At 40.6% G+C, this 22,180-nt stretch overlaps 1 protein-coding gene across 1 annotated transcript in view; it reads right to left on the minus strand.

Annotated features, from left to right (window-relative positions):
- FAT4 (FAT atypical cadherin 4) overlaps positions 1–22,180 on the minus strand; it is a gene marked incomplete at its 5' end in the record, with an annotated part of 149,356 nt that overhangs the window by 57,127 nt on the left and 70,049 nt on the right. The window contains 5 exons of the mRNA XM_032997838.2: positions 1,853–2,027; positions 2,780–3,702; positions 7,925–8,275; positions 10,996–11,257; positions 15,491–15,622. Of these exons, the coding sequence (XP_032853729.2) occupies positions 1,853–2,027; positions 2,780–3,702; positions 7,925–8,275; positions 10,996–11,257; positions 15,491–15,622 (1,843 nt within the window). The remainder of the gene's footprint in view (positions 1–1,852; positions 2,028–2,779; positions 3,703–7,924; positions 8,276–10,995; positions 11,258–15,490; positions 15,623–22,180) is intronic.

Here is a 22,180-nt window from a genome sequence, read left to right on the forward strand (position 1 = left end):
TTTAAATGTATTTTTTGATGACATAGAGCAAATCTTCAGTCTAATCAGATGATGTTATCTAATATTATTCACCAGGCTAGTTGAAAACTATACCAAATCACACTACCTGCAGATTAGTCAGATTGTGAATTTAAACACAGTGTAACAGTTAAATTTAACTTAAAGTTACTATTCAACATCTGCTTCTGAAGACTTTGGTTAGTATCTTTTAAAACTGATACGAAGGAATAATAACTTGTGAGTTTGCTTTATAAAAACATAGTAAATAAATAAACAAACAAACAAACAAACAGCTTCAAATAGTGTTTAATCTGCAAAATATCTACATGTTTAAATGCAGGAACTAATAAAACATGCTGCTGTTCTTGTCAGCCACTTACAGCAAAGGCCCCAGGCACGCTTCATGTATTAATGTCTCCCCTGGATTACCTAAAACTCAGACATCACCCAACAGGAATAAATATTTTCATTTGTTATGGTTAGGTAAATCTCCTGGATTTCATGTTTTTTAGGAACCCCAGTCTAGGAAAAGATTGTGCTTTTGTCAAACTTTTGGCTGGCACATGGTGCTAGGTGTGGGCTACAACTGACTTCTTGCTCTTCTCCATTTTCCAAGGAGGACAATACTTGTTGGCACTGCTTCTCAGTTCAGTCTTCAGATATTTTGTATGTAGAGCTAGTAAATTCTGCACAGTCCTAACTGAGTCCTGCCAACTTGGACTGCGAGAGTAAACAAATATCAAGGATCTGCTTTCCCTTGCATATCCAGTCTCAGCTTCTGAAGGAGCATAACGGTGCACAAGCCCAAGCAATTTCAACTCACAAGTGAGCAGTTTGCGGCTACAGAGTAATGGAAAGACTGTGTAAAAAATACAAAGTATACAGTATCCTTAGCCAAAGTACAAGACAAATGATATGTCAAGCCCTAAAATTGTGTTTCACAGCTTCAGCTGTGCTCAGACTGTGAAATACCTGAGCGCTGCTGCAATAGGAAAATATAAGCCATAGATACTGTCACTGACACAAGATACTGCACACAATATGGCAGAAAACAATACTGTATCCACTTGTCAACAAGCTGGGTTTGCTTCTATTTTTATTATTAGAAAGTAAGAACAAGTTCTGCAGTAAATTAAATCCATTGGGCTATGGGGGACTGGAGATCAGTCCAGAACATGATGCAGGATGTCTTCGTTACCAATACTCATACCAAAATCTGAAAGCAAAATTTTGTGCTCGGATACCTCAAGTGAAAGTGTAATTAATCTTTGTAAAAAGAATTTATGTCCTGTTTCAAAGTGAGGGAACTGGGAATACATTTGAGATTCTGGAGCAAATGTATGACTGGATGCTGAGCAAAGCAGAAAATTAAAATGTTGAAATGTAAATTGCCATTACTTTTCAGAGGTAAGATTTTGGTAAGATTAACTGACTAGTCCATAGCTATTTTCTGGCCATTGACTTGACCTGTCTGCACATTTCTGATGACAACATTATACTGGGTTTTATTGACATTTATATTGTTTTTTTATCGCCATGCATGAGGCTTTTATGACCTAGGTAGGACCACTTACTACTGCAGGGCAAAAATCAACCCACCTAAATCTGTGCGGAGTCCTACTAATATCAGACAACTAGACATGAAGATAAAATCCTGACTTCCAGAAACGGGAATCCCTTTGATATCTGGTAAGCCCACCTCTCCCCAAAGAGATCTGAACCGTAAGTTTGGGTATCAATCTCCATTCACTGAAGTTTCAGACCATCATGAAAATATTTATTTTCTATCCAGAATGCAATGTTTTCAAGTGACAACGAGATTTCACCAGAAGAGGTTGCCCGTTTGCCTTACCTGCATCAGCAGCTGTGATCAGTAGTACGTACTGCTCCTTCGCCTCCCGGTCTAGGCTCTGCACCAAGCGCAGCTCTCCGCTGGCCGAGAGAGTAAAGGCCCCTTCTTCATTTCCAGCCACCAGCACATAAGTAAGCTTGCTGTTTAGGCCTTGATCATCATCCCTTGCTACAACCTACAAAAGCAATACAAATACGTGGGAATAAATATTAAGAATTGACGAGTGCAGAGTCTGTAAAATTTTACTGGGATAGAGGAAATATTCTCTATGACAGTAACTGAAATTAACGGATTGAATTAATCCAAATGCTTTAAGGGCTAGTATAAATTAGCTGTAACTACAAAAATGATTTAACACAGTGGTAACAGACATAAAAGCGTAGTATGAAAATATTAAATAGTTGATTACTTATTATTCTCAAGCATAAATACAGTAAAGACTGTACTGGGGCTCAGTGAAAACCACAGATGATCTGGTATAGGCTGAGCTCCATATTAAAGCAAGCATTGCATGTCCTGCCGGCTGAATCCATTTAGTGCTCTTTCAACAGTTGGCACAGGGCCTCATCTCATGTAGGCAATGATCAGATTGAGAGATTTGCTGTATGGAAACTGAGATTGAGATGAGAGATAGAGCAAATTTAAAAATCCCAGTGTAGGAAAAAAGATAGGTAGGGAAAACACAAACAAAACTACAAAGCATAATACAAACTTCTGGGAAAAAACAAGCTAAATAAAATCCCCACCCAAACAAACTGAAAGGAAACAAGCCAACAACCACTGCATGTTAGATTACAGACAACAGGGAACTTTTCAATTGTCTTGCACCTTTTTAATTTTGGAGGAAAGACACTATACATTAATACCATATACTGATGCATGCTATTTATTGTAGGAGATACGTATTTATTTGCTGAATGTTCTCACCTGAAGAATAACTTTTGGGAGTGTCTCTGAATTCTCAGGGACATTCACAGAGTAGGGAGAAAGTTCAAATGTGGGAATATAATCATTGACATCCTTCAGAGTAATACTGACTGTCGTGGTATCGGTCCTCGGGCTGCTCCCGCGGTCAGCCGACTGAACAGTCAGTGCGTAGGAGGGCTTTTTCTCTCTGTCCAAAGGCTTGGCAACTGTTATCACCCCCGTCACAGAATCAATCCGAAACTCATTATTGGGATCTCCGCTCACAATGGCATAGCGGACCTGCCCATTTGTACCTTCATCTCCATCTGTAGCAAATACCTGGATTAAATCTGTCCCTGTCAAAGTATTTTCCCCCACCTCTACTTTATACAGCTTTTGGGCAAAAAGCGGGTTATTGTCATTAATGTCCAGGACTATAACCACCACATCTGTAGATGAAGAAAGAGATGGGTGACCCTTGTCTGTGGCTACCACAGTCAAGGTGTAGTTGGACACGGCTTCTCTGTCGAGCTCCCCGGTAAGCCTCACTTCACCATCAATAGTGCCGATGCTGAATTTGTTTCCCAGAGGCCTGAGCAGACTGTATTCGATGTAGCTGTTCGGACCACTGTCAGGATCGGTTGCTTGTGCTTTGAACACAATCGTGTCTATCGGCGTGTTTTCCGGGATGTAGGTCAGCTTCGGGGAAATAAAGCTCGGAGGGCTGTCGTTCACATCCAGCAGAATAATTGAAACTTGGGCTGTGCTCGTGTACCTGGAGGCTGGGAGAAGGGCCATGTCGTGGACTTGCACGACGAGGCTGTAGAATGACTGGCTTTCCCGGTCCAAAGGCTGCCTGATGCTCAGCACCCCACTGTTGTCGATGCCAAACTGCCCCGCACTGTCCCCGGACGCAATGCTGAAGGACATCTGCGAGTTGGAGCCTGGTGAGGTAGGAAGAAGAAAGGCAGAGAACATGACTTCATCCCACCGACCTAGATACAAATGTTTCTGGACTCATTTCCCGTGGAAATGAGGACTCTACAATCACGCTGCCTGTTCAGCTTCCTCATAACCATTTTTGAATCCATCAGCTAATTTCAGCTAAGTTACACAGTGGAGCAGAAGCCTCTGAAATAATTATTTTCTGACAAGGGTTGAAGAGAGAGAGAGGAAAGGATGTTAATTGAAGCAGTTGCTGAGGGAATGGCCAGCAGACCTCATCCCTGCATTTCATTCAGCAGGAGCTGCATGGTGGTAACGTGTAACTTTTCCCCGTTACAATGGTTAAGGATGAAGGTTTTGAAGGGTTTTCCTTCAGAAACCAAGACTCAATAGTTCTGCTGCTCACCGAACATCTGTTTTCCTCTGTTCTCCCAAGTTCAACTAACCAACATTATTATTAATGTAATTATTTCATGAATTCTTCCACCCAATCATAAAAAGCCACAAGCAGAAACTCCCAAGCATAGCTGGAGCAAGCCAAGAGTGAATACTGGGGAAAGGTATGCTTCCCATATACGGCATGGTATTCCAAAATATCAGATGAACAGCCCTCATCTTATGATCGAAACATAACTAGCAATTATGGTCAAGGGAGAGATTTATAATTCTGGTAAAGGAAATGCATTCTGAGTCTTGACAAGGCTGTGAAATGACCTTAAATATGCCACACAGGAAACAAATGTATGTTACTGCTTCAACTCCAGAGTTCACTCTAAACAACTAATATTTGGGAACACCTAATTGAAATGAGTCTTCTCTCGTATATATATGTGTGTGTGTGTGTGTGTGTGTCTTACTCCTATTTCAATTAATTTTGAAAATTTTGTTTTCTTGTGTTGTGTCATAAAGATTGTGATTTAGGATTAATAGAGTAACAGACCGTTCACTACTAATTTACCCCTCAAACTCGCTTTTTCATGCAAAGAAACCAAGCTGTCTGCTTAAGTAGCTGACAATTTTGCTGTGCCTTTTGTCACTTTTACTCAGAAGCTCTTTTTCCTCTGACTGAATTGCTTTGATAAGATTATTCTGCTGATGATTTTGCTCAGACTTGGGAACTCTAGTCTTAGTTGCCTTTCCCTCAGCATCTACTCTAATTGGCATCTCTCCCTCTCTCTTCTTCTCTTGTAGGAACCTAATTATAAACTAAATAGAACCAAACATGAAAGACAAAATATTTTAATGCATTTAAAGAAATCAATATGTTTACATGACAGATATTAGTGTTTCTGCATTACTTTTATCAAGTGAAGCACTATGAAAGCTTAATAAAAGTCTATTTTTGTTCAGCTGTGTTTTCAAATTACTAATATGGATGAAAGTCTTCTTCAGTAAAGTACTTTCTGGTTAATCAAGATTTTTGCCAATTCACGTTGAAGATGGGTAGGAAATTAGATCTTACAGAAGAAAATTCCTTTAAAAATACTCTTACACGCCCCCAGCATTTTTATAGTGGTGTTTGTTCCTATAAAATTCACTGCCTGTTCTTTATTTCACCTCCACGTACCTTATCCTTCCTTGTCCTGTATTCTCATAGGTTTTGATGCTGCTAATGCTTATATAGATTAAACTGTGAAGCAGAAGGAGAGTTATCTAAATATTACTGGCTCCAGGACTGCCGCCATTTTTTAAACACAGCATGCCAAGTTGGCATTGTGCGCCTCATCCACCCCCTCTCCCCAGGTTTGGAGTGGGCTTTTCTTAGGGAGAATGCAGGGGCATCCTCTTTGCTGAGCTTTAGATTTATTAAATCTGAGGGTTAATATGACAAAACTCTGAGTGAGAGCTCAGACATGAGGTCACCAATTTCAGGAATATGCTCTTTTACGGGTCTTGTTTCTATTTTTATTTATTTACTAATGAGATAATTTTATTTATTTACCAGTGAGCAAAGTCAAACTTGGAAATCCCATCAGTATTTGCCTGGAGGAATATTTTGCTGTACTTTTAAACAAATAGACAAGCTTGTGCTTTGCCCTGAGATTTTTCCTGTTAATTCAATATGGAAAAAATTAAAATCTGAATCTCAAAATGAATGTGTTTAAGGAAACTGTTCTTTATTGCTCTGCAAATAATAAAGAGCTGGAGCTGGTATTTACTATGTATTTGTATATGAAACTGTTGAAGCTGAAATAAACAGCTACTGTGTCAAACAAGAAAATGAAAATGAGAGCTTTTCACTATCACCATGCTTTTGTCTTGTGTCAATGTTTATCCTAAACCAATCGGCATACCTCATTATAAAACAATGTCTTTCCAGAGCTCCTTCAAACTATGCAATCATACAACATAAATAACCAACAAAATTATATTTGTGAGCATTGAGTGTATTATCTGTGAGCCACATGCAGAGGAGTATAGTATTAGCTATTCCTGTACTCCAGATAAATATAACACAATACAGGATAACAAGTTTGAGCTTGAAACAGAAACACCAATAGATCATAACATTTGTTGAAGTTACAGTCCTATGGGGGAACTCAACCTGGCATGCTCTTGGAATAAAATTTCTGCCCTATTAATTTTAAATCCTGCCTGTTAGAAAAGGAAGTGTGCCAGAAAATACAAAAGGCAAGATATCCGACTTTTCATTGCATTTCTCCTCAAATACTCATTTGCTTCCTTGATAACTGAGTGCATGATGAATGTAAAATGATACGTTAATGCTATGACATAGTTCACGTCCACTGCATGCAGATGGATATTAATGTATGAGGTGCAAGAGAAAAGGAAAACAGACCCATAATGGTTAAGTGAAATTAACTTCCAAAAAGGTTTGAAATCAAGCATTGTACTCCTCACAGGAAAGTAAGAATTAAAAGAGGAGATAGATTAAACCCAAATCCATTTGTCTACAGGTCTGAAGAAACAATCCCTTCCCCGGATACACATGATGCAAGCACAAGTTCCTCCTCGAATTTATAGTTAGTTTACATAAAATAAAAGCTTTAACAAGAGTGGTGAAAGAGAGATCCATGCAAGAATAGCCAATATCACCAAGCTATAATTTCTGACTTGTTGGTTTATTTTATGGAATCTCTCCTTGCTCACTCTCTCAGTTTGATCTCAAAACCAATTGCACAATTTTTACCATGGAAAGTTCTATCCATCAGCTCAAAATTTATGTTCCCACAAAAATGTCTGAGTTCAACAACTCAGCATTTCCTGAAGAAAAACTGCTTTACTGAATAATCTTGATCAGCTCAGTTATTTTACATGCACAAACTGCGATTCCTGGAAGCAAGTAGGTGCTTTGCACTGGAAGCACACATTTCAGTGCAAGAGATTTCTATGGGGTTTGCTGATCCAGTGTCAATTTGAAAGGAAACAAGGTTGCTTAACATGTCACAAAAATAACCTTCACCTGTAAAGTCACTGTGAGTGCTATGAATAATTTCATATTAAGTCACACTGATTAATGTCTGTGGACTCTTAAGAAAACGCAGTACGCTATGGAACAATTTCTATGTATTTTATGGCCATATTCTACAATTATTCTTCCTTGGACACAAACCGTATGTTGAAATGGTTAAGCAAGCTATAAAGATTGTATCTTTTACGCTCCAACACATTAACACCTTCTAGATGCCATAAATAATCCCAAGATTAAATCTTATTTTAATGAGAAAATGTCTTTTAATCATTTTTTTAATCTCCACTATCAATACCCTGTAGATCACAATTCTTTTCATTATATACTTAAAAGTTACAGTATACTTAAGATGATCGCAGATGATGTCTTATATTGCCAGAACCCCATTTAGAATATATTATAAACTTTAAAAAAAACCTAATCTGAAAGAACACTTAAGTCTAATTTAAATGTGCAACATAAGCACCAGGGGAGAAGTCATGGTGTTCAACTGCTGTAACATGCTCTAGGTAAAATACAGCTCTGCAACTGATTTCCATAACAGCAGTTAAAAGCAGTATTTGACTGTATTTTTATTTTATCACAAATAAAAATAAGGAAGAAACCATCCACTTAAACATAATGTGAAATATGAGTAACGCCTATTTACACAGTGTGCCAGGAATTTAAGCATATGATGGCATCCTAAGGATAGCTCTTATTTGCCCTTTCTACTAAGTCTTCTAATATGTTGCTAAGGTGAAATATGCATTTATCATCAGAGATACAGAATATGAGGAAGCACCTACCATCATCTGCATCAGTGACGCTGAAGTTGAGAATAGCGGATCCTGGAGACAGGTTCTCCATCAAAGACGTGCTGTATGAGGTCATGCTGAACACTGGTGGGTTATCATTGATGTCCAATATATTGAAGTACACTCTGATGGTAGTAAACTGGCCCCCTCCATCTTCTGCGCGGACGGTAAGAATGTAATACTGCTGTGCTTCGTAGTCCAGTGCGCGAGTCAGGTTGAAGACTCCGGTAACGGGATTCAGGAAGAAGATACCCTCTTCATCATCTTCACTTACGGTGTATGTGATTTCCCCGTTGATGCCGGAGTCGTCATCAGTGGCTAGAATGGCTGCCACTAAGGAACCTGCACAGCACAACGGGACGGCAAAATCAGTCACCCACAAAAGGCACCTCACTGGTGTGTGGTCAGACTCAGCTCACCATCAAGCAGCTCTGGAGAATAAGAGGTAAACTCCAGTAGAAATTCAAGCCCCAATACTGCATGACTAACTACTATGAAAGGTTTTTCAAAGCTGAAAGTAAGAGTATTCAGTACGATGTTTATTTTAAAGGGCTACTAAAACCCCCAAGAAATGGCCAGGAATATTTGGTTTTATCTTTAAATGGGAACGTGTCCAGATTAGATATCAACTGGGGCAAAAATACCTTTTCTCCTGCTAGGTATTTTCCTCCTACATCTCAGAGGACCCTCTCCTCCCCACAGACAAATATGAGTTCTGAAGCCCCCTAGATATTTCTTTCTAAAGGCAGAAACTGAAATGTCAGTACATACCAAATATCCCAGCTCTACTTTTTGAAAAAGTGCCTTCACAGGGTAACTGTGGTTAGAAAATTAGAAACCTTATAGGGGTCTGTTCTTCTCTGTTTTCTGAAATTCAACTCCTTGTGAATTTGTGCCATTGTTTTCATTTCTACATAGCTGCATTCGCACAACTGACCTATCTTACTAAAGTTTGGAAATCAAGTGTCACTTTTTAGGATTTTGAACACTAATTATAATCAGGATCAGCTCATTTCCAAGAAAATAAATCATTTAATTTCTGTTCCATGGAACCAGATGAATTACATGCGTTGCAGCAGAGTTAACTATTTTCGAGCAATGTGACAATGTAAAATGCTTATCATCAGAATGAAGAATAGTGCTACAACTTCTTTTAATCATAGAACCATAGACTGGTTTGGGTTGGAAGGGACCTTAAAGACCATCTAGTCCCAACCCCCCTGCCATGGGCATGGACACCTTCCCCCAGCCCAGTTGCTCCCAGCCCCGTCCAATCTGGCCTGGAACCCTCCCAGGGAGGGGGCAGCCACAGCTGCTCTGGGCATCCCTGGTCCAGCGCCTCACCACCCTCGAGCTGAATAGGCTGGTATCTTTTACATTCGATTACCTCATACTTTGACCTTTCTGATTGCATGTTAACAGGTGAAGAGGGCTGCTCCAAAGCTGGATGGGAACGTCAGCCCTCCAGCGTGTTTGCAGCATGGTGGTGTTAGGGAAACTCAGCAGAGAACCTTGCTGAGGCCCAGGGAAGGTACAGTTCCCAATCTCAGCTGCCAGACTGCAAGGGGAACAGGAATTACTCTCTGTGACAGAGAGAAGAGCCCTGAAGGGGAAACCTTGCTGCACTTCCCCTCCAGGTGAACCTGCCAGCTGCTCCGGGACTGCTGGAGAGCGGAAAAGGGGATGCTGCAGCACTTCAAGTACAAAGTCAGCCTGTTTCTTCCTTCAGCATCCATCAACTGCTGAGCTGGGTACAAGGCACAAATGTGCACCCCATCAATGATTAAAGAGAGAAGCCTCATCTTAATGTGGAGGAAGTTATGCTCACCATTTCCAGGGTTATTCCTGCTAAAACAGACCGAGTCTCGGGACTCTGAGTGACAAGAGAGAAGAGCACAGTTGGGGATCAGCAACCAAACCACCTCATCCTACACAGACTTCTCAATTACTTCCACATCAGATTCCCGAGGTGCAGCTGATCACACTTTAATCATTTAAGACAAAACACCACTGAATTTTGGGACTGTGACTGTGGGACAGGGTGCAGAGGTTGGAGGCATGGAGATAATCCTGGTTGTCCCAAGCTGAGTCTCCCACACTTATAAGTCAAAGCCATAATAAAAGCTTGAAAGCTATCACCATGTCATTTGAATCTCCTTTGTTTATTCATGTTTTAGAACAAGCTTCTAAGATGCTTCAGTTACTAATACCGACAGATACTGCTTTTATACTAGCAGTCTGTACTGGAAACACTGCAAGTAATATTAATTTCTCATCTGGAGACATATAATATAGCACAGTTTTTGAAAACTTTTTTTTGGTCTAAATATTTTCCATCTTACAACCTAACTTTTAGACATCAGAACACTCTTGCATATGAAACAAGCTTTAAAAGACCAAAAAAACAACTTAAGAAGACAGTGATCATACTTAGGAACTAGAATTAATTATCTAAAGATTAGATTTTCTACAAAAACCTTGTAAAAAACAGAAGTCAAAGATAAGATCAAGGAAATATGATGTTAGGGTTAGCAACTGAGCACATGTAGGGAGTATTATTAAGGAATCAGTGTATTACTGGCTGCTCAATGATCACCCATTTTGTGATCCTACACTTGATGAATTAAGTACTATAAGTCATCTTCACTGGTGACAGCTCACTAAATCACTACTAGCATCACCATTACATCTTCATGATAGATTATAGTCTTTGTACCCTGTAAATTGTTCCTCCTCCTCCTTTTCTGTTTGCTATTTTTTATGTAGTCATACACAGGCTTCCATCGCGATTCATGCATATTCCTGTTCTGCACCTAGGATCTGAATGGCAACCATTTCTCTATTTTCTCTATTTGACCTCACTAGTGGTACAGATTTCCTAGCAAGCAGACTTTCAGGATGATGTGATTTCCTCTGTTTCTCCATCCCACCCGACAGACGCCTTCAGAATCTTCTGTCTCCTGGCCAAGTCAGACAGGTCTGCCACCCCCTCCCCCTCAAACCTCTGTGGATTGACAAAAAGAAAAAAAAAGCAGTCAATTTTAGGGCCATTTCCTACTTACCTGGAGTGGCATCTTCTGGGATGTCGAAGGAATATACTGGCTTGGAGAATTTGGGGATATGGTCATTAACATCACTAACAGTGATGTTTATTCTCATGTCTGAGGACTGCAGGCCATCATCAGCACGAACCAGCAAGGAGTACTTGGAGCGGCGCTCCCGGTCCAGGCGCTTGGTGGCTATCAGGTCTCCTGACTCGGGGTCAATGTGGAAGCTATCATCCGCACCGCTAATAATAGTGTATGTGACGAGGGCATTGGCTCCCTAAGTAAAAACAGAAGTGGTCAAATCAAGTTATTTGCCAGGAAAACCACATCATAATTTTCAATAAGACAAGAATCATTCCAGTAATTGCACTTGGCGACTATTTTTCAGAACAGTTTCCTTTAATAAACAGCCTTCCTGCCCAGTCCCTGCTTCAGTCCCCCAGTAAAGATGCATACGCACACAGTTTTTATGTATGAGATGTGAAATGACAAGATTACCCAGATGCTTTTTGCTCCACTATTTATGAAAGGATCGCATCCAGTTGATACAATAAAGCTCTGATACATGTTTTAATTTCAAGCCAGCATCAATGAGCATTGTAACATCTTCCCTCTTAACAAGGATCAGTGTTTATTCTTTCTGGCTTATGTTCAAAGGTTAAATTAAAACCCTGCCAGTGGGATCAGCTCTGCCTTTCTTGCTCTCTGGAGATGGGATGGCGGGATGAGAAGAGGGAGGACCAGGGGTGGCCACACGTCAGCTCCACAAGCTAGCATGCATGGCGAGAGCTGAAGCTCCCACTCAGGAGAAACTCACAGGAGCCATGCTTTCAGCAGCCCTTCAAAGGACATTTTCTCCATAGAGATACATTTACCACTGTAAATAAACAGCCCCGAAGTGACAAACCATGTGTGTTTAAAATCACAGTTCTGATCTCTTGGACTGTGCTGGAAGTCAAATGCATTTGCTTTTGGGTCAAACAAAGTATCCTTGGAAAAAAAAGATTCATGTGGACTCTCAGCATTTTGGTTAAAATGAAAGTTAATGTTACATAGAAAAATTATCTTCCCCCCCTCTCCCCCCTTAAAGGTTGAGATTAGAATTTAGGAAAAAAGTATGGAAACTTCCATTGAAAATATATTGACATAGAACATTTTGCACTACCCTGTCACAAACACTGAGAAAATCCACCTGCATCCAGCCTGTATCACTGATTATTAACAAGAAAATTCATCTGCCTTACAGGTCTTAGCTCTGAGGAGCACTGAGGCTTCCTAGACAAAGGGATGCTACCTGAGCTCTGTTTTCACCCACCTCCTAGGGATGGCTTGTACAGCATGATGCTGCAGCCAGAGGGTGGTCCAGGGGCTACAAGCAGCTGTCTAGAGTGTGCAGCACCGGCCTGGGTGAAGGTTTGGTAACCTCCAGCATCGGACACGGGTAGCTCTATCCCGCGTGCTGACGATGCCCGGCAACATGTTTTGCTGAGTGAGCAGATAATTACTGTGCTGTCTGGTGCCAGGCCAGAGCTCGGGTTTCACAGAACCGTAGAATGGTTTGGGTTGGAAGGGACCTTAAAGACCATCTAGTTCCAACCCCCCTGTCACAGGCAGGGACACCTTCCATGAGCCCAGGGTGCTCCAAGCTCCGTCCAACCTGGCCTTGAACCCTCCCAGGGAGGGGGCAGCCACAGCTGCTCTGGGAAACCTGTGCCAGTGCCTCACCGCCCTCACAGGAAAGAGTTTCTTCCTCATGTCTAAAATCTGAATCTACCCTCTTTCAGTTTAAAACTGTTACCCCCTGTCCTATCCCTACATGCCCTGATAATGAGCTCCTCCCCATCTTTCCTGAAGGCCCCCTTTAAGTACTAGAAGGCAGCTTTCATAGCTGAAACCTGTTGTTAGCACATGAGTGGCACTTCTGTGGTGAACAACAGATCAAAGAGATCAGGGAAAAAGAAATTCTACAGCTGTTTCAAACACTCTTGCCTAAAAAAGCACATTAACAGAGATAAACACCCGTACATGCGAGATGAGAGACAAGCGTCAGTCACCTGACCTTATGAGAGTGCCTCGTGCCAAACATTTTCTCTGAGGTGTTGTTTCAAAGAGTCAGACTGAACTAACTGATAACATGAAATCTAAAAAGAAAACAAGCTCCTGCAGGTGCCCAGCCCTGAAAAGCGGCATGCAGTGCTTCAGCGTACACAGGATCTGTGTGCTCAGGTGTACCTGGGGGACATCACACGCTTTTCTCCAATTGTGCAGCTTAGCAAAAACATCTGATGAGAATTTAAGATTTCAGAGGTGATCACATTCTTCACCGCTTGTTTGACTAGCCAGAGACTTCCTAACAGACCACAGCTAAAACCGCAGCCACATGTGATACTGGTTTAATCAAAGTAGTAACTTTACATGAGTTAGATGAGAAGCAAAACAAAATACCAATATGTAAAACCTGTTAAAAAGCTGTATAGAAATCTCCTATTGACAGCTGACTTTAAAAAGTTGCAAAGTGCTAGAAGCTGTTGTAATTGTTAAAGCCTTTGGTACCACTTAACACCTAGAGAATGTCTTTATGTCTTTTCTCAGATCTCTATAATGTTCTTATTATAATAGACAAGGGTTTGAAATTTTCTGCCCTCATACTACCATTCTAAAATATTTGTAAGAGGGTTTCTTGTACACCGCTCAGCCATGAGTTTTAAGGGTTCTGTCACTTACTCTTTTGAAGCTAAAACTTTGATTCTGAAAGCATCTGTGCATGTAGCAAAGGTAGCATGCTGTTTTACTAAGCTGCATATATGGGTTGCACGTGGAAAGAAAGAAGCCAGAGAAGTGTTATGTCACAAGAATATTATATGAAAACCAAGGAGCGTGCACTCTGCGCTCAAATTTAAAGGGGGAGGAAAGAATAAAAAAGGTCAGTATCTTGACCCTAAACTGAACATTGCTAAATAACCTTAGACTCTTTCTAAAGGGCTTGAGTTACAAATGTTCTGGTAGGGAAATTGAAATCATCCCTTTTTATAAAAAGATTGACCGATTTCTGTCTAAGGTAACAGATTAATTCCTACTACATGGAGTGCTTCATAATGGATAACATATTAGGTGCAGTTTAGGAATGATCAAAAAGAGGCTGGAGCATAATATATTGCTAAAATCTTAGATATCTGTTTGCCATATCACAGCAGAGTGGTAGTTCAATATTTACTTTTTCCTAATCTGAAGACAAGCGGCCAGAATTTTTGTTACAGATATACACCTTTCTAAAATCCTATTTTCTGTCTGTATGTCAGGCTGCTACCAGAAAATAAAGAGAAGAACAGAAAGTTCATCATCACATTTGTACCATTCCTGGGAGTGTTCCAGGGGTTCCCTCTGTAGCAGTAAGATTAAGTACATCAATTAACAATCACAGGCGACTAACTAAGCTAACACAAAAAAGGCCAGAAATAAAATTCTCTTGAGGAGGTTGAATTACCTTATTATTTGAATGCAAGAATTGCTCGTTGTTGTCAAGTGTAACCCTATATTTTAATGTCAACACAAACTTCTCTGCATGCTCATATTGACTTTTTAGGCCTTTCCCTAGTGGAAATAATCAGTTCAAGTGAATGAAACAATATGATTAACATTCTCATAACTTACTTTCCAAGAGAAATTAATACATCGAATTATATGTGGATGTATTTGCTTGATGCATACAACAAGACTGCTCACTAAGCCAAGTGGCAAACTGTTTAAACCAGTTGCTCAAAGGCTTTTGCTAGTTTCTTAACAGTTCCTTGCAGTTGCAGCATCCTCACAGTAATGAATCTAAGCAGACAAAACTATTTTGCAAACAGGTTTATGTACAGAACACACATTTTAGCATTACTTCTTTTCCTCTCTTTTTGGTGAAATAAATCCTGCTTTAGGAAAGAATATGGATATTAAGTATTCTAGTCAATGAGCGACCAGGCATTATCAAAAGTTTTCTTGTTTTCAAAGGCTTGTCTCACATTAATTTTATTTCACACCTTGAAATTGGGCTAAGCTACAACATCTCTGCGTCAAAGTTATTTTAGATCTCAAGTAAGCTGTGATCTTAAACTGAATTTAAAAAAACCTTTGTCACAAGCTGGGCAGTCCAGCATCTTTGCCAAGTCATTGGGTATGCTATATGATCAGACTGGTAACAAAAATACCATCTAAAACCAAATGGTGGGGCACTTTTTGTCATTAGTGGAACTGCTCATTAAGAGATGTTAGGAAAACATTAATTCATTATATACAAACCAGTGAGCAGCCTTCAAGAAACAGAGTATGTGTCTCTCTTGCTCGTGTGTGTTTGCCTCTGTGTGACTCCATGATACTGAACACAGTTTTGTGAATGGGCCAAACACAGTTTAAAGCATGACCACAATTACCCCCAAAGCCAAGCTCTCATGAAGGGAACAGGTAAAAACACGTATTTCCAGAATAGCATTTATAGTATAGGTATTCAAATACAAAACGGTGTTCCTACCTCATCTGCATCCATGGCTGTCAGCTGCAATATTTTAGATCCATCTCCTATATTCTCTTCTACAGTCAGATCAAGCATATCTGTGGGAAATACTGGTGGGTTGTCATTGATATCCTGAAGTGTTATTTCCACCTGTAAAAAGCAGGAATCAGAAAAAGTTGTGTGAGCACTGTGAGTTAGATGCTGACTGGGCCTGAATGTTACAAATCACATAATTTTGAAAGAAATCAGGCAAATTGTTCTTAATCACATGAATTAGAACATTCCCAAATCACACCAACAACAGGAAAAGCCCCTCCGGATATTAAAATTCCACATGGTTATAAAATACTCATAGGAAAGCCTCTAACATAAATAAAGTTAATTTGACTTGTTGATAGCAACTGATTTTAAATGGTCCTAGTCTAGTTTATATTGGAAAAGATCCACTGATAGACTGTCATTGTAACCCTCAAAGTCGGCCCCTGGAGGATAGCTGCCAAGTCCCAGGGCAGGAGATCATTCAACCATTAAATGCTGCCTGACATAAAGATGAGGTGGTGTAAAATTCTCTCTGAAATGTTTATATATTGGCAGCTCTCCGTTCTGAGGGAGTAAAAAACACCCTTGCACTTTATATTTAAAAAAAAAAAATAAAAAATCTGTTTTTCTCTCTCAAAGCTCTCCTCTAATTGCAAACATAAATGTTACTTTAGAAGCACCCACTAGCACCTACTCTCCTTGCATATGCACAATTAAAAAAATGTTCTTTTCACATGTGATATTTGTATGTGTCGTGGTTTAGGCCTGGTTGGCAGCCAACCACAATGCAGCAGCTCTCTCTCCCTTCCCCTCCGGCAATGAGAAGGGACAGAGAGCCAGGCTTGGGGTTCAAGATAGGACTGGGATGGGGAAAAATTTCCCCTTTATGATCACGAGCAAAAGGCAGACTCATTACGGGAAGGAAAAAAAGAACATACATTTATTACAGACACTAACAACACATAACAGAGTAGGACAGTGAGAAGCACTGCCACATCTTGAGAACACCTTCCCCCCACCTCTCCCTTCTTCCCAGGCTCAGATCTGCTCCCGATATCTCTACCTCCTCCCCCCAGTGGCGCAGGGGCAGGGAATGGGGGGTGCAGTCAGTGCTGCCACTTTCTTTATCTTCGGTGGGGGGAGTGTCCGGAACTTGTTCCCCCTGCTCCATTGTGGTCCCCCTCTCACAGGAGACAGTCCTCCACAAACTTTCTCCAACATGAGTTCCTCCCATGGGCCGCAGCATTCCCCACACTGCTCCATCATGGGTCACTAACTTCCTCTGACTGGATTCTCTCCCATGGCTGCAGCCCTTCCTGAGCTGCTCCGGCGTGGGACTCCCCCGCATGCTGCAATCCTCCCAGCACTGAATTACAGCAGCAGGGCTACCTTTTCCCATGAGACCCCGGCCTTCTTTGGGCACAGAACCTTGATCATCTGAGCAGGAGCCACAGGCCATAAATCAATGTCTGCTCCACCGTAGATCTCCATGGGTGTCGGTGGGGGGCCGCCCTGCCGTCTCACCACAGGATACAGGGGGGTCCCTGCTCTGGCACACCGCCCCCCTCCTTTCTTCCTCCGTTCCTCTACTGACCTTGGTGCTCATGCAGCTGCAGCAACTCCTCCTCACAAGTCTGACTGCACGTCACCACGTCCCTTCTTAAATACGTTATCACAAAGGCGCAGCCGATTGGCTCAATTTTCCAAACAGAAGTGGAGCTGACTTGGAGCTGGGGGAGCTTCAAGAAGCTTCTCACAGGGGGCCGCCCCAATAGCCCCCTCCCCTGCCACCAAAAAACTCCACCACTCACTCAACCCAGGACAGTATGCTTTTCCAAGTAGTAATGACCATAGAGTCATAGAATGGTTTGTGTTGGAAGCGACCTTAAAGACCATCTAGTCTCAACCCCCTGCCACAGGCAGGGACACTTTCCACTACATCAGGTTGCTCAAAGCCCCATCCAACCTGGCCTTGGTAGTTTCTTAATAGTCATTGTGTGTTATTTATTCCTAGTTTTTCATAAGCAAGATTACTGCCCTGATGATGAAAATTCAAAAAGCTGCAGAGCTCCATTTTCCCTTGTTGCTGGGTATAGCATGTAATATTCCAAAAAAGAGAGGACACAGCTGTTTTACATTTATCATAAAAAAAAAAAAAAAAAAAAAAAGGCTTGTTTTGGACCCAAAATATGAAATGGCGACCAAACTCTAAAGACCCACTAACGAGAAAACTGAACAGCTGAAGGAAGTCTGTCTTTATTGCTCATCAAGGAACAGAGAAAAGTAGATAGGGCAGTTGCACAGGAAGGAAGGCAAAGGTATGTATGACTTAAAGGAGATGCCTAGATCAACAGACAAAATATTATTTATGCTACAGTACCTGACATGCCATTATCCACAGGGGATCTTCCTGCACTTAGCTGAAAATATATGGGTTAGGCTGCTCTGGATATAATCAGCACAGACATTTCTGGTGATCTGAAGTCTATGATTTCTACTATTTCTAGTTACCTGCCGTAATATTTTCTTTTTTCATTCTGTTTTCATACAGGCCACCAATTGCCAAGCCATTCTGTCTTGATCACCAGGACGACCCCAAAGATAAGCATTTTAGTGACAGAGTCGTGGCTGTCCCCATTGAACAACTGAGTCACTGCGCTCACTTGCTGCATCTTTCCCCGAGCTCTCAGTGGTTGCACCCTAGGGTCATCAGTCCTCTGTGGGCTTCCTGAGACCGCATCCTAAAGGATGCTCTTTCTTTCTGTCTTCCCAGAGGCAACTGCTTCAGAAAGCATAACATTTCCACCAAGGCTAGACTTTGTGATGGAACAGATTTGGTGTCTTGTGCTACTGTCCTTCATCAAAGACCCCTGAAAATATAAATTGCTGTAGACATGTAAATACTCTGAGAGTATATTTGATCCTAATGCACCCACGTCTTCTGCCTTGGAGGATGTTTCTAATTCAGAGAAGGCTGCAAGGAGCTCAGCTGTTTCCCTGATGACCATTTTTCCTCCAACAGGATTTCTTCGAAGGGTGGAGAGATCTAGACCATTGTGAACATTATGACTACTTCTGTCTCTGGTCAGTATATATGCCATACAGGGAGACACTCTCCACCTGGGGTCAAAGCCATCCTCAGTCACCTCAAGTAAGTTAGCTTTTTTCTTTTAATTATTTTATTTTATTTCAGTTTCAGGGTTCGGTATTTATTCCCACAGTAGGTTACTGTTACTGTCAGCCTGCCAGAACTTTTCCAAAGCATTAAAGAGACCTGAAGTGTCTTTAAAATATTATAGGAATATAGAGGAAATATTACATTAATATTATAGATATATCTGCTGGAACAACAGACAAAACACTGGTCCTATAGGACCTACATGGCCTTTTATAGAAGGCCATTATTTATTTCTACCATATTTAATTCCTCTGGCCATTCACAAATGGTACATAAAACACACCATGGCCTTTGACAGATAAACCCAGGAGGTATTATTGTCAAATTTAAATCTCTGACAACAGAAGCACAAGCAGTGCTGACCGGAGCATCACACACAATGATTCAACAACTAACCAAACACAAACTTTCAGAGAATAAAACAGCCTATGTTGGTTTTCATGGCAAGTGCTGCATCTGGGTAACAATTAATCACAGAAATGGGAGAGACACAGTAGAACTGACAGATGAAGGATTTTGCCAGCTATCCTTGCCAAGCAGGTCCTAGCCCCTGAACCGGCACAGCAAACTATGTATGCTCTTCTGCTCAAAGTATAGCATTTCCCCAGATATGGTTTCAAGGTAAAGCAGCTGCACAGCTCAGCAATTTATTTATTCATACCATATATGTCATACACAGCTCATGTTTCAGCTGCAGGTGACATTTCACCACCAGAACCAATTTTCATGATGAGAGATTGCCCTTTGTAAACACCATATGAGAAATACATGACAACTTCTGGGGTTTTGGGTTAGGAGTTGTGCATTGCCTACAGCTTGCATAATGTAAAATAGTCAGAATCCAAGAATACAGATGGCGAAGGGTTGTGGAACAAAATACATTAATTATAAAGTTAGATTCTGGACAACTAAAAAAGGAGGAAAATAGAGGAAGTAATTTTATCCTGAAAAAACAGCTCACAAGTAAACAAAGACACTGTATTTTATACTGAAGATGTGCTTCAGATGGTGGAAAAGTAAGAAATTCTCAAATAAGGAAGAGAAGTTTTTAGAAAGAGACCACAGTATTATTAAAGAGTGTCTATACCATGATTTACTATTTAACCACAGGCCTTAGATAATGCATATTGCTTCATAATTCACTGTTGGCTAAGTCTAATTAGCATCCCTGTGTAAAGCTACGTTTTTACTTCTTCTATAACTTATTATTTCAGCTTACACACAGTACTGCAGACATAAGGAATGAGATCCTGGGATGTGCCTGTTTGCAGAAATTTCACTCAAGTAATACATCTTTGAGAAAAATCTTCACATTTTCTCCAAAACAAAACAGTCTGTTAAGTGTTATGCCAAAGGCCTCATTTAAGAAAGTATACATCCTGAACGAGTTCGGGTGTAAACTTAATGTCCAGTCTTCTATTCAGAAATTCAGAAATTAATTTCACTCTGAAATTATTTCAGAAGTTCTGACCCCAAGCAGAAGCTCACAGGACAACCACAACCACAAAGTCTTTCATTGCCACAGGGCACTGGAAGATTTCAGCATGTCTCATCACATCTTCACTGGTGAGGAAAAAGAAAAAAATCATAAAGCTTTAATCAAACATATAAACTAAATGTCTCCCCAACCAACTGCCTCTATCTTTCTAATCCCACACGCATAAATATATCTATGTGTGTCACTCAGATTCTTGAGATACACAGTTTGATTAATATCATATGCTACCAATTCATAATTATGTACAATTCTGCTTCAGACTTAATGAAGGCAAGACAAGGTGGTCATGGCAGTATTACCAGCTGCCATCTGTGCCATGGGCATCATGTTCAGAAGTGTCTACAGAACGTGTGCTGTGCTCTCAGCTTGCAGCGATGACAAAACACTCATCAGCAACAGCAGCAAGTACAAGAATCAATATCTAGGAAACCAAAGGCCTCAAAACCTGACATTTGCCACAGGGAGAAAAAAAGGGAGCTTAAGGGATTTGTCCAAACCTCAGTCCCTGAAACAGGAAGGAACCATTAGGTGACAACATCTGTATGACTGTAGGAAGCAACATGCCCAGGCAATGTGGGAAGGGATAACCACCACACTCTTCTCCAAATCTATCCAATGTGGGGAATATTCTTGCCTGACCTCAAATCCATCAGTCAGTGTGACTAGAAAGCAAGCCAGAGTCACAAACCAGTCACCTGAGAGCGCTCCTCGGACCGCTCAAAGTACTGCACTGTGGCTGGTCTCTGACCAAATGCTTATGCAACTTTCCACCTGACAAATCCTCAATTCCCATTTATACCAACAGTACCTTTAACATAGGACCTAAAACTTCCTGTCACTCAGAGAGCTCAAATATTAAAAAAAAGTGCAGCAGCAGTGCAGGTAGTGAAGCGTGTCTTCCCACATGTTCGTGCCTTTTAATTCTCTAAATTGCTATTTCTGGTGGTCCAGGCACTGATGTGGCCTTTACTCCTCTGAAGAGCCTTGAATTTCTGCAGAAGCCATGGGAACATAAATAGTCACAGATACTTCCAAATCTGTTAATACTATGATGGAAAACTAATGAATAGATTCAAAATATTGCCTTGCTTTATTTGTTCAAGGGGAAACGAAAAAATCAGAAAGCTTTGTTCCATCCACATGCACATGTGTGTAAATCTCCACAGAATTACTCTTTTGTACAAATATTTTGTACAGATTCTAGTATAATGCTTTTCCCTCACATTTAACTCATCTAGAAAAAAAGACTGAAAATTAAAGCTTTCCCTCAGCTTATTCTGCAGAAAAAATACATGTTGCTTATTTACTATGCCTTGTAAAATAAACACAGTAATTTTACATATCAATTTCTATGCAAACTACCTTTGGGTGCGTTTGTTTGGTTTGGTTGTTTATGTGTTTGTTTTGTGTTTGATTCAACCTATATTAAACTATGATGCAAAAATATAGACATACAGCAAACCACAGAGATTAGCAAAAGTAGCGAGTCAGACGATACCACAAATTTCCCAGTATTTGAATCAAGTTTCTAACTCTGCAGGCTTAGTAACATTCTCACAATAATGCCATGCCCGTGCCACTATTACAGATGGTCAACCCATCCTCATCTGTGGCAATCTGATTGCTGCAGCCTGCTGTCACAGACATTTTAAAAGCAGAGGAAGTATTAATTACCTTATTATTGTTAAGATTCTTATTTGTTGCTCAAATTCATCTCTAGTGTTTTTTCTCCACAAACAAATTCAGAACAGATTGAGGCAAGGCAGCACTCACCTCAAACAGTTTTGCCTCAATTTACCTTAAACGTAGATGATGTAAGGAAAATAAGAGTTCTTTTCTCTATTCAGACAAACCTCAGGTCTTAGCAGATATAAGGAATCATACCAGGACCTCACTTCATAAAGCATACAGTATCTATTTAAGCATTTACGGCATCAGCCTGAACACAGGAAGTCACCGGGAAACTCACTGTTGTTTCAGAATGTTGTCTATG

This window comes from Tyto alba, unplaced genomic scaffold, assembly GCF_018691265.1.
Source record: "Tyto alba isolate M040663 unplaced genomic scaffold, T.alba_DEE_v4.0 Super-Scaffold_23, whole genome shotgun sequence".
NCBI classification, from domain to species: domain Eukaryota; kingdom Metazoa; phylum Chordata; class Aves; order Strigiformes; family Tytonidae; genus Tyto; species Tyto alba.